The sequence below is a fragment of the Lissotriton vulgaris genome, chromosome 7 (assembly GCF_964263255.1).
Source record: "Lissotriton vulgaris chromosome 7, aLisVul1.2, whole genome shotgun sequence".
Lineage (NCBI taxonomy): Eukaryota > Metazoa > Chordata > Amphibia > Caudata > Salamandridae > Lissotriton > Lissotriton vulgaris.
Genome location: NC_141695.1, coordinates 1289146678 through 1289158901, shown reverse-complemented (window position 1 = coordinate 1289158901; position 12224 = coordinate 1289146678). Strand labels below are relative to the sequence as shown.

The 12224-nt window shown below is 48.1% G+C and overlaps 1 protein-coding gene across 7 annotated transcripts in view; it reads left to right on the top strand.

The window, feature by feature from the left end:
- TEP1 (telomerase associated protein 1) overlaps positions 1–12224 on the top strand; it is a 1080103-nt gene that overhangs the window by 906985 nt on the left and 160894 nt on the right. For all 7 annotated transcript variants that reach the window (XM_086931874.1, XM_086931872.1, XM_086931869.1 and 4 more), the window contains one exon: positions 2228–2364. In XM_086931874.1, coding sequence (XP_086788000.1) covers positions 2228–2364 — 137 coding nt within the window. The remainder of the gene's footprint in view (positions 1–2227; positions 2365–12224) is intronic.

Below are 12224 nucleotides of genomic sequence, written 5' to 3'. Positions count from 1 at the left end.
GAGTACTTTACACAACACCGCCCTTTTGACATAAATATTCTGCAATTCACCTGTGAGAAATTCCATCCTAGAATCTCTTTGATTAGATTATTGTGCCATAAAGGAATCTTGGATCTTCATATGAAACCTCTTATCCTGATGATCTCATAGATTCCCCTCACAAAAGACCGAAACATTGACGCCCTAACCCATTTCCTTTTAGTCTCGGTTACATATTAAACTCTGGGGATTTTGTTCATATGTCTAGGACACTATCCAAACCAAATGTCCTTAGGAATGGGCTATGGAACATTGATAATTAGCGAAATATAAACAATTTCTTTCTTGTTTAGTTATCAATGTTGCTGAAGTATTTAATCATTTTGAACCCCTAGTGAAACCATTTGTCTTTTGATTGAAATACGAAAAGATATGAGATACGCCCGGTTATGTTGATTTATTTCTCTGCTTAAATAATATATACTATTCTACTTTGAACTTGTTTCCTTACGTCATGATTAGAAGTTCAATAAGTATTTGTCCCATGAGGAGCAGGGTCAAGACTGATTTGCTTATGGTAAGGTCCAGACTGGGGTGGCATAGTAAGCAAAAGAGCGGTGGATTAAATCCAGATCTCTTGACTGTGGGTGAGTGGTTGAAACGTTTCAGCACTCCATCCATTATCTTGTTGTGTTTGCACTTGCCAGGTCGACATGGCAGTTCAAAACTGCCCACACAGACCCTGCAGTGGCAGTGAAAAACAGGAGGCCAGAAGCAAAAAGAGAGGGGAAAACACGCCAAAGATGCCAGGTCTAAAGGTATCCTCAGTGGACCTAAGATGTCTGTGTCCCTGATACTGACCTAATCTCGGGGGTATCAATTATGGGACCCCGAGGTTGCCATGCTCCCTCAGGTTTTTGCCCGCATCCCTTTTAATCTAACAGTAGGGACAGTTTCAGTGGTATGTTGAAAACATTGTATTCGTTTTTATGAACTGGGATTATGTTATTTATTTTAGTTGTATCTTTAGATTTATTTACTCTTCCCCAGTGGCTAACCTTCTATGCTGTTCAAATCAATGGGGTGTGTTTTTACTCCTGCTCCATTTCTGATTTTGGATTATATGACCCCTGCCTGACTCGTTTTCTGGTTAAATGGTGAAGATTCCCGGTCTAAAACCAATTCTCTAATTTACTTACTAGCATTGCACACAAAGCTCGTGTTTTCCTGAACTTTGACCCACTGTCTAAGATGCAGGCCGTCCGAACCTTGGCTTGCTGACATTCGAAAATGCTTTGAATTCCATATTGACATACTGGCAGACACAGGAAAACCTCTTAACAGTTCTCACACATTGTTTCGGTTCAGGAGCTCACACACATTTTCAAGGCAAGCCACAGTTAGATTAATAATTGACAAGACTTTCAGACCTCATATTTACGCCTCCTGAAGACATTTAGAGAAAGAGTTTAGACTATAAACACACAGTTCGGCTATCTCGGGCAGGAGGCGGTGGTTGGTGCAGTTACCTGTTCATCAACAGTCGTCATTTTGTTATTTTTTTCCATGTGTCATATCTAGTTAGTTCCTGGTTTTGTCTGCATGCACCCAGCGCTCCACATGATACAGCTTGAGGTTATAGCTAAGGGTGGCATACACACTTTACGTACCAAATATAATGAGGACCCCTGTGTCACCCCGTCAGCTGCCCCTGGCCTATTCAGCCTGTGTTTTTCCAGATGGTTTAGCAGTGAGGATTTGACCCAGCCATGTACATCTTTTAAAACCCTTACACATCTACACAGTGCTTTTGGGCAGATCTGGTAGGATAAACTCTGGACAGGACGGGTTCCACAGCGGTATGAATACAGCGCTACGAGGACTCGGGTAGAAGTGCGCTATATAAATACTCTACAATTACTAGGCCTCGTTCTGAGCAGAGACGCCATTTTGCAGATGTTAGAACAGCAAACGTCAGTGATTGCAAACTCCACCAGCAGCTAGTTTGTATCAAAACAGTCTAATATGTGATACATATGCTTGTGATGCTGTTTTCTGAAGTAAAACAAACATGACTAAACCGGTATTGTGAATATAATCATTTTAAGTGAAAATATTGTTCCATGTAAGGATGTTTGTCATGTTCGGACCGAAGCCCCACAGTAACCCTTTGACCCCTGGTTGGTCAGCGAATGGCAGCGACAGTTGCATGACCCATGACCTCACTCTTCGACTCTTGATTCCGCAGATGAGGGCTCTGCTGAGCATCACCAGAGCGCCGTGACGGCCCTTGCTTGGTCTCCCAACGGACAGTTCGTGGTCTCTGGCAGTGAAGGGGGCGAGGTCATCGTCTGGCATTCAGGGAGCCCTTTAACAACGGTTCAGGTAAGGATTCTTTTCCAGCAATGAAATTATATGCACGTTTATGAGGTACATTTTTTATTTTTCTACTATTTGTTCATAAGTGATTAATTGATTTGCAATAGTGAATTTGAGCCTTTCTCTTCCATCTATAGGTGTGATTTTAATTGGAATAAAGGAAAAACACCGATATATTTTTGATTACATCGTAAATTATCCAAGAATAATTTTTAGCTGCATCAGTGAGTGTGCAGCTTGGTCATCTCAAAGTGATTGAGAGTGAATGTGAGGGAATGGCATTTGTTTATTAACTGTCCATTTTTTTGAATAGGAGAAAATCCAAACGTAACTGCTTTTTGAAAGTAATGAAAAAGCTTTGATCTTGTACGTCGGAATTCTTTGTAAGAAGCACTTCTCTTTAACTTTCACAACATCCAGCCCTAACACTTTAATTAATCGTCTTTAATATACTCTTTATCAGGGTGAAAAAAATGATGAGTGTTAATATTATAACTAAGAGTAGCCAGTGAGGTGTTTTGGTCGAATGTACTTTAAATTAATGTAAAGGATAACACATAACACTTTGACACTTCGGTCAGATGGTTTTAAAGAGAAAGTGTTTTGTCCCATTTAAAGACACCTATTACTTGGACTACTATCACTTGTACATAGTCGCGGCCTAAAATTGCAGATAAATAGTACTAGCACTAACCGCTAAATTGCCTGCAACTATAGGAAGGATCATGATGGCCAGGTTCTAAAGTCAGTGTATGGGTAGGATAATCAGTAGTTTCCGGGGCAGAAGAAAACATTCATATAAATAGGACCCCTTTTTAAAAAGTAAAGTGTGACTTTTAGATAACTGTCTGGTGCTTTTGTAAACAGATCACGCAGATGCGTCCTCCTCCCTGCACGTCACAAAAAAAATACAAAGCGGAGCCCAAGAAATGAAAGTGACATAATAAAATTAAAAACCATAGTACATTATGTTTATCTAAAAGAGGCTCTTAGTTATAGATTTCTTACCTTAGAATTACCCCCAGGGGTCAGACTGGATCCGGCGAATTTTTTTTCTTAGCAGTACCCTTGCACATCGGTTGGTGGCGTCGGGTGACTCTGCATCCGTCAGCGGCGTCGTGGTCGCCGGGATGATGTTGCAGAGTCTACATAGACTCCGCCCCTGCGCGCTGATGCCAGTTCTTCCTTTTCCACACCAGACAGCACTGATCCGGAGAGAGCGTGCCCCTTAGTCTCTTTTTGACTAACTCTTTTTCAACTTTTGTCAACATCTTTTTTGAGTCTTGCGTCTACTGGTGTGCGAGGGATGTCCAGTCGTCGGCCCAGTTTCAACCTCTCTGACCCCATTCACAAGTTGATGTTGGTCACCGATCCGCACCTTGTGTGCCTCTGGAGCCTGGAGCGCGGCCACAACCCAAAGTCGTGCTCCGACTGCCGGGCCCTGAACCCAAAGTCTTTGCAGGAGTGGTCCCGAAAGCTTTTGGTGGTACGACAGTCCGCTCCGTGCCGGTCGAGGTGAAGGTTGCGGGACCAGTTGCAGAGCCATCCCCATTTGTCATCGAAGTATTCGCACCCATCGGGTAAGACAAAGCACAAGAAGAAGGCGAAGAAGCATACTCGATCCTCGCCTTCTCCCTGTCCTTTGGCCGACGCAACACAGGACCCGGAGCATCGCTGCTCTCCTACTCCGTTCTCGGAGCCCGCAGGGACAGCTCCGCACTTCCCTCCGTTTCCGGGAGCTTTGTGCATTTTACAAAGCCCTCCACTCCATCTATGGGCAGCCCGACTCCGCCGGCGCACCTTCAGCTGGGGGCTCTAGGCCTTCGATGCTGGTGGCTCCGGCCTCAGCGCCGCAGGGCCCCCATGGATCCAGGCCAGGATCCGGATCAGCACCGGTCGACCTTACTGTACCTTTAATGGTTCCAATTCCAGTGGCGAATCTGGCTGTGCCCCAAGTCCGCATCGACCCCAGCCTCACCCCCAGCCGGCATTGACCTCAGCCTCAGCCCCGAATTGGACACTGAGCCGGACCGACGCCAGAGGGTACTTTTGTACCGCTGTTCTTCCCTGGCTTTCCTTACTGCCCTGACAGGCAGCCAGAAGAGAGCGAGGAGGACTGGGTTACTGCCCTGACAGGCAGCCAGAAGAGAGCGACGAGGACTGGGAGGGGTCTGTTGACCCCCTAGCAGACCAACTTGAAGAGCCGTACTGTAAAGAGGAGTTGGGTGATGCCAGTGGTCTGGATACCTCCCCAGACCTTGGTATGCTTTCTCCCCCTACCGTGGCTACAGAGGAGGGAGCTTCCTATGCTGTGGTGTGGCATAGGGTGGCTTAAGCCTTGGGCCTTGAGCATAATACGGTGGCAGTCAGGAGGTTAGGTGCCTCAGCCGGCAGCAGCCTCTTCGGAGCCCCCGTTGCCTTTCAATGAGGCCCTCACTGACATCTTTCTGGGCACTTGGTCCAAGCCCAGCGCAGGGGCTCCTCTGGACAGGATGATTGCCTGACGCCACCGCCCGTCCCTGGGCGACCCACTTTTTCTCTCTCAATACCCTACCCCTGAGAGCTTGATGGTCCAAGCCTCAACCTCAAAAGATGCATTCCCTACTGCTCCCCCAGATAGGGAATCCAAGAAGCTGGACCATCTTGGGAAGATGTCTTCTTCCGCCAGGTTAATACTGTGGTCGGTGAACACTGCATGTCTCATGGGTCGTTACTCAGAAACTGTGTGGGACGCGGTTGCGCAAGTGCTGCCACAGTGCCCCGAGGAGGCCCGGGCCATGCTCACCAGCGATGTTGTAGAGGGTAGAGACGTAACAAAGTTCATAATTCGGTGTGGGCTGGATACCACTTACTCGATGGGTAGAATGATTTCAATGTCAGAAGCACTGAGGCGCTACGCCTGACTGAGGTTCACCGACTTCTCTGGGGATGTCCAATCGACCCTTTTCGACATGCATTTTGATGGCCGTCGCCTGTTTGGGGAAAAGGCAGACAACGCACTAGAGCGTATGAAGGACTCTAGGGCTACGCCTGGATCCATGGGCCTCACTGCCACCTCTCGCCCCATGCAGTCTGCCTTTCATCTCTTTCGTGGCTTCGAAAGGGGTGCCCTACCACGTTCCACCCAGAGCCACAGACCTGATCAAGCTACCCAGCCTCTGCTTGGCCGGGATGTGTGGGCAGGGGCCGGGTCAATCCACCAATGCCCCCCCTGCAGCAACTTCCAAGCTTCCAAGTCAGATCTTTCAGGGCCACCTGTTGCCAGTAAGCGGCAGGATCCGCCATCACCTCCCCCACTGGCGCAACATCACGTCGGACAGGTGTGTTTTGCAAATAGTCTGAAGGGGCTACTCCCTCCCCTTCAAGACTATCCTTCCCTTCATGCCACCAACACTCCATTGCATGTCGGTAGATCATCTGGCCCTTCTCCACCAGGAAGTTATGGCTATCTAGGTCAAGGTAGCCATCAAACGCATCCCTGTGCCAGAAGTAGATCGTGGTTGCTACTCCCACTACTTCCTGGTTTGCCCAACAAGGACAAAGGCCTGCATCCTATCTTAGACCTCAGGGATGACAACCTCTTCCTCCGGAAGGGGAAATTCTAAATGTTAACCTTGGCTCAGGTCTTGTCTGCCCTCGACCCTGGAGACTGGATGGTAGCCTTGGACTGTGAAGATGCTTTTTTTCACATCCCCATCTTGGCTGCCCACCGGCGTTGCCTACGGATCACGGTAGGCCATGAGCATTTTCAGTTTACTGTGCTCCCCTTTGACCTTACCAGTGCCCATCGTATGTTCACGAAAGTGATGGCGGTAGTTGCAGCTCATCTGCACAGATCAGCGGTTCCAGTCTTCCCCTATCTCGACCACTGGCTTTTGAAGGCATGCTCCCCCAAGGCTGTTGGCTCCCACCTACAGACTACGGCGAACCTCCTGCACTCTCTGGGGTTCACAGTCAACGTGCCAAAGTCGCACCAAATTCCCTCTCATAAACTCCTATTGGAGAGGTTCTGGACACAGCGCAGTTTCGGGTCTATCCTCCTGAGCAGCGAGTCTGGGATATTCGGGCTACGATACTGATGTTTCAGGCTCTATCCCGGAATTCGGTGAGAATGACCCTGAGACAGCTGGGCCTCATGGCCTCCTGCATCCTACTAGTGGATCAGGCCAGTTGGCATATGCGGGCTCTGCAGTGGGACCTGAAGTTCCAGAGGGCGCAGCATCAGGGGAATCTTTCCGATGTCGTCCATATCTCTGAGGGGACTTCAGTTGCAGTGGTGGCTCATGAACCAGGATTGCGTCAACGGCAGATCCCTCTCCCTTCCCCAACCAGAGTTCACAGTAGCGACGGATGCTTCACTCCCTGGATGGGGTGGCCTCATGGGGAAGGCAGAGATCAGAGGCCTCTGGTCTCCGGCGGAGTCGGGTTCCACATCAACCTTCTGGAGCTCCGGGCAATTAGTCTTGCACTGAAAAAGAAAGAGTTGTGCAGGTGTACACGGACAACACAACCGCCATATGGTACTGCAAAATCCAGGGCAGGTGGGATTGTGGACCCTATGTCAAGAAGCTCTTCGCCTTTAGACATGGCTGGAACATCAGGGCATGACCCTGGTGGTTCAACACCTGGCAGGCTCCCTGAACGCCAGGGCGGACAAACTCAGCCTCCAGTGCATGATGAATCACGAATGGCGTCTTCACTCGGAAGTGGTGCAAGGTCTCTTTCTGCAGTAGAGAGATCCTTGGTTAGGTCTATTCGGCACCGAAAAGAACGCTCAATGTCAGCAGATCTGTGTGTTGAAGTTTCCAAGGCGGCAATCGCTTGGTGACGCCTTTCGTTGCGAGTGGAATTGCGGCCTCCGCTACGCCTTACTGCCTGTACCACTTCTGTCCAGAGATGATCAAACGCGACAGGGCTCAAGTTATTCTTGTGGCTCCAGACTGAGTATGAATAGTCTGGTACTTCGAGCTCTTGAGCATGGCCATTGATCCTCCGATCCGATTGCCTCTACCGGAAGATCTTCTGTTGCAGCAGCAGGGGACGGTCCTCCACCTCCTTGCATGGAGATTGAGCGGCGACAGTTGACAGCTTTTGACCTTCCTCCCGAAGTCTGTAATGTAATGCCATCTTGGCAGGCAGGCGTCCCTCCACTAAAACGATATGCGCCTGTAGATGGAACAAATTAGTGGAGAAGTGTGGCTCAATGGTTAGAGCGGCAGACCCTGATGCAGAGGTCTAGCCCGGGACCAGGGTTCAATTGCCTGCCTCGGCGGGTCTTGGGCTTAAAAATTCCACGGACCTGATAATTCTCGCCTCGTTGCCTGTTCCAATCATTGAGTCCCACTCTGCAACTCTGGGCAATAGCTTGCTTAATCTCCACAACAGCCCCCACAACGCTAAGGATGCCGGGCCTCCACCTTGGGGGTGCCCAGGAGTGGACGCCTCACAGGGAAAGCCAGGATGGGTTCCACAGCGGTATTCGTACAAGCGCCTTGAGACCCTTGCGGGTGAGTAGTGCGCTATACAAGTATCAATTTTACAAGTGCACAGCTAAGCTCCCTCCTTATGGCGACGGAACATCTGAGAGAGGGCGTGGATGCAGGCCAAACTATGGCTCTGATCTTGTTGGACCTCAGCGCGGCGTTCGACACTGTAGCACATAACATCTTGCTACAGTGTCTGAACAGAGGTGGCATCTCTGGCACCGCGCTGAGATGGATCCAAGACTTCCTCAAGGAGAGAAGTTTTCAAGTCAGGCAGGGAGACTGCTATTCTAGGGGGGTGCCCCTGGGCCAAGGCGTGCCGCAGGGCTCGTCCTTGAGCCCTACCCTCTTTAATTTGTACGTTGCTCCGGTTGCATCGATCGTGGAGAGTCATGGCCTCCAACTGGTCTCCTATGCCGACGACACGCAGCTGGTGATCTCCCTGTCGCAGGCGCCCTGTCTTGCTGCCGATGGCTTCCGTTCGTGTATGCAAGATCTTGCCGAATGGATGGCCAATAATTGCTTGAAGCTGAACGGCAGCAAGACAGAGGTGCTGGTGGTAGGGAGAGCCCAGTCTGCCTGGTCGCCGGCATGGTGGCCCTCCTGCCTTGGCCCCACCCCCACTCCGTGCCTAGAGGCGCGTAATTTGGGGGTGTGGTTTGACGTAGGGCTCACTTTTGGCCCCCAGATTAATCGGGTGGTGGGAGTCTGCTTCGGGATCCTGAAGAAGCTGAGAAAGGTCCTGGACTTACTCCCGCTGGCAGCACGTCAAACCCTGGTTCATGCCCTGGTAACAGCTAGGGCGGACTACGGGAACCTGTTATACCTGGGGGCGCCAGAAAAAAGCATGGCCCGGCTGCAAGTGCTGCAGAATGCGGCAGCACGTTTGATACTCAGACTGCCAAAAAGGGCGCCCTCCAAGGCGGCCCTCCAGCAGCTACACTGGCTCCCCGTAAGGAGAAGAGTGGAGTACAAAGCTCTCTGTACCTGTCATCGTATTCTGAATGGCAGGGCACCCGCCCCACTGACGAATTTGATCAAAGCGTACATACCAACACGGGCGCTGAGATCAACAGGGGGTGGCCTATTGAAGACCCCAAGAATTAAGAAGGCCCGCATGGGAGGCAGGTCTTTCAGACACTTGGCGGCAACTACCTGGAACAAACTGCCAACGGACCTGCGTTTGGAACCAGATGAGGCCAGATTCCGGGCAAAATTAAAAACCTATCTCTATAGCAAATAATGGCCCGGGCTGCTTTTGTGCTCCCTGTCATCTGCCTACTCCCCACTTTTAGCGCGTGGACACGCCGGTGTGCGTAAGCGCAGCGCTCAATAAATGTCCCAATAATAATAATAATAATAATAAGGCTGTGAATCCCCTTTCTGCCCCTCTTTCAGATGTTCTCCAATTCATTGTTTCCTTGGCCCAGCAGGGCTCTGCTCTGGGCACTCTTAAAGGCTATCTTGTGGCCATTTCGGCCTTTCTTCGCCTTCCTGATCAGCCTTTTTAAGTCCCCTATTGTTAACAGATTTCTGAAGGGAATTACTCCTTTTTTTCCTCTGTCTCCTTTCGTAATGCCCCAATGGGACTTGAATCTTGTTGTCACTTATCTTGTGTGCTCCCTTTGAGCCACTACATAATTTTCCTCTTTGTCTCCTTACTTTGAAGACTGCTTTCTTGCTTGCCATCACCTCTGCTCGCAGGGTGAGTGAGCTTCAGGCCTTATCTTCCAAACCTGCTGTTCATCCGGACAAAGTAGTCCTCTGTACTAGGTCCTCTTTTCTGCCAAAAGTGGTTACCTCTTTCTACATAGTAGACCATCACCTTGCCTACCTTCTTCCTGCCTCTGAACCCTTCCAAAGAGGAGGAGGGACTCCACCGTCTGGACCCAAAACGCACGCTTTCTACCGTGACCGCACTAAAGATTTCTGGGTGGACGATCAACTCTTCATAGGTTATGTGGGTGCCCAAAAAAGGTCTGGCAGTTCTCAAATGTACCATCTGTTATTCTTTAGCTAAATAGGAACTTCCAGTAGGACTGCGCTCCCACTCTACCAGGACAACGGCAGCCACTACTACCTTGGGACGTGGAGTTCCCTTACTTGACATCTTCCAGGCAGCAACGTGGGCATCCTTGAACACATTTACACGGCATTACTTCCTATTCAGCCGAGTCCGGAGAGACGACTTTTGCAGCCGTTCTGTTCTCCTGTTGTTAACTTTTTTGGCAGACCCTCCAGCGGGATTGGTATTGCTGGGATATCTATTCTAAGGTAAGAAATCCATAACTAATAGTTTTTTTTAGATGAAGAAGTTACTTTCAGTGACGATGTATCTGTAAGAGATATATATTAGTTATAGATTCCTTGCCCCCCTCTCACCCATCCTCCCTTGCAGGGCCCTAGTTTTGTGCACCAGTGGTCAGTGTCTTGCCAGGCTCTGCACTTCTGGCATGGAAAGTCGTGTCAGAATTGATGTTCTCGCTCAGGGGCGGAGTCTAAGTAGACACAGCGACGTCATCCCGGCGACCACTACACCGATGACAGACAGGGAGTCGTCCGACACCACCTACCAATGCGCAGGGGTACTGCTAAGAAAAAATGTCTCCAGATACAGTCTGACGCCTGGGGGTAATTCTAAGGTAAGGTATCTATAACTAATTTATGTCTCTTACAGATACATCGTTACCAAAGGTAAGTAACTTGTTCTTCAAGCTGCAAGCTTTTCATTCTTATTTTTGTACTAAAGTGTCATTTGCATACTGTAACATTATATTTCAAAATGTTGCATTCAAATAAAAGAATTAAAACAAAGATCATTTCAGTCAAATGAATTTTACTTATACGCTTCTATCCAGATAAACATTATAAAGGTGACATGTTATACGGAAGATATCTAAAAGCACAGATATGTACAGCTATTCACATATCACAAAGCCTTCCAGAGTTATCAGAGTAAATCACAATTTTTTTGACCACCAGTTGGTATGGCAAGATGACATGGTTTGAAAAAAATAGGCAGACTAATCAAATTGACACGGTATCTTTGAACATTGGAACTCTCAATCGGTGTCATACCAAGTTCATCACTGGCCTACAATGAACATGAGCTCTTCAATGTATCCCTGCACCGTATACTGCGAGCATTTAAGAACTTATTTGCAAAAACCTTAAACTAATCTTTCAAGTTCAAGTGATGATGCTGCTATACTCTATTTTGCAGGATGAAAAGGGCTTTTGGGGTTTGCTCAATATTGCCCAATTAATGGAAAGAACTTCTGTAGGGTGTACTAAGGTAGTAACCCAGGGTATGCTCTCCATCCAACAGATTTCGACGTGTATAGTAAAACTTACTACAGTAGACACATGATTTTGTTAGGATAATTGCCTATTTTAATACATTTCATTGGAATAGTTTTTCTTAACTGAGAAGTAGAGTTGAATAGTTGTGGTACAGAACCATCTGGACCGTCTCCTTTCATTGGTACAGACTGTCAGGATTTAAAGCTTCTCTGGACTATCCTCAGCGTTGGTCGCATCAACCGCGTTGAAGCTGGGTGTCCAGAATGATCCGACCTAACACATCCTTCTATCTGTGTGCAATAGAATTACAGAATGGCTTTCTGCTCCACTGGAGGGGCATTCTTGACCTAACGTCAAAGTTTTTCATTTCATTTTTACTTGGTGCCAGTGTTATTCCAGCTTTTCTGATCTAGCATTCTGTAATCTAAAATGCTACTTAGTCATTAATGGGAATGTAAAACTAGATTTAATCGACCAACTGAGGCCAGCTCATTGTATTTCAGCCAAAACTGCTGCAAAGTTACCAAAAAGAATGAATCTATAGCACCAAAACATTTTATTCACCCAAAGGTCCACCATGCAAAAGTAAAAACGCATCCTGTCCTACAGAAAAACGATGGTTTAAAGGTGCCAAAGAACTAGTTTAAGTCAAAGTTCCAACATCCAGTTAAAGGAGCTCTCGGTCTGCAGTGGCCAGTGGCAAGGAGAGCAATGAATACAGTTCACACCAGAGGCCAGTTACTGCTTTGTCTGGTCTCCAAAATCAAGTAATGAAGATTACTGTTACTAGAAATGGACTAGCACTCTGCAAAAGGTCTTGAGATGGTATCTGTGTCTCATGAAAGGTTGGTTTCACTGCAGATTGTTGCATGGTGGGAGCACCTGCTGACTGTGGCACACCAGCTGTGATATTGAACCTCATAATATTTTTTGAATTTTAAGGGCTATAAACACAATTTGGGCAGTTTCAGATCAAAGAACACCCTTGGAGACTGGGGTGAGCAGGAATTTCCCCTCTCTGTCTAACTGGAAAATTGCTTTTAAGGGCTCCCACAAAGTAAAGGGGGTGATAAGGTGCAG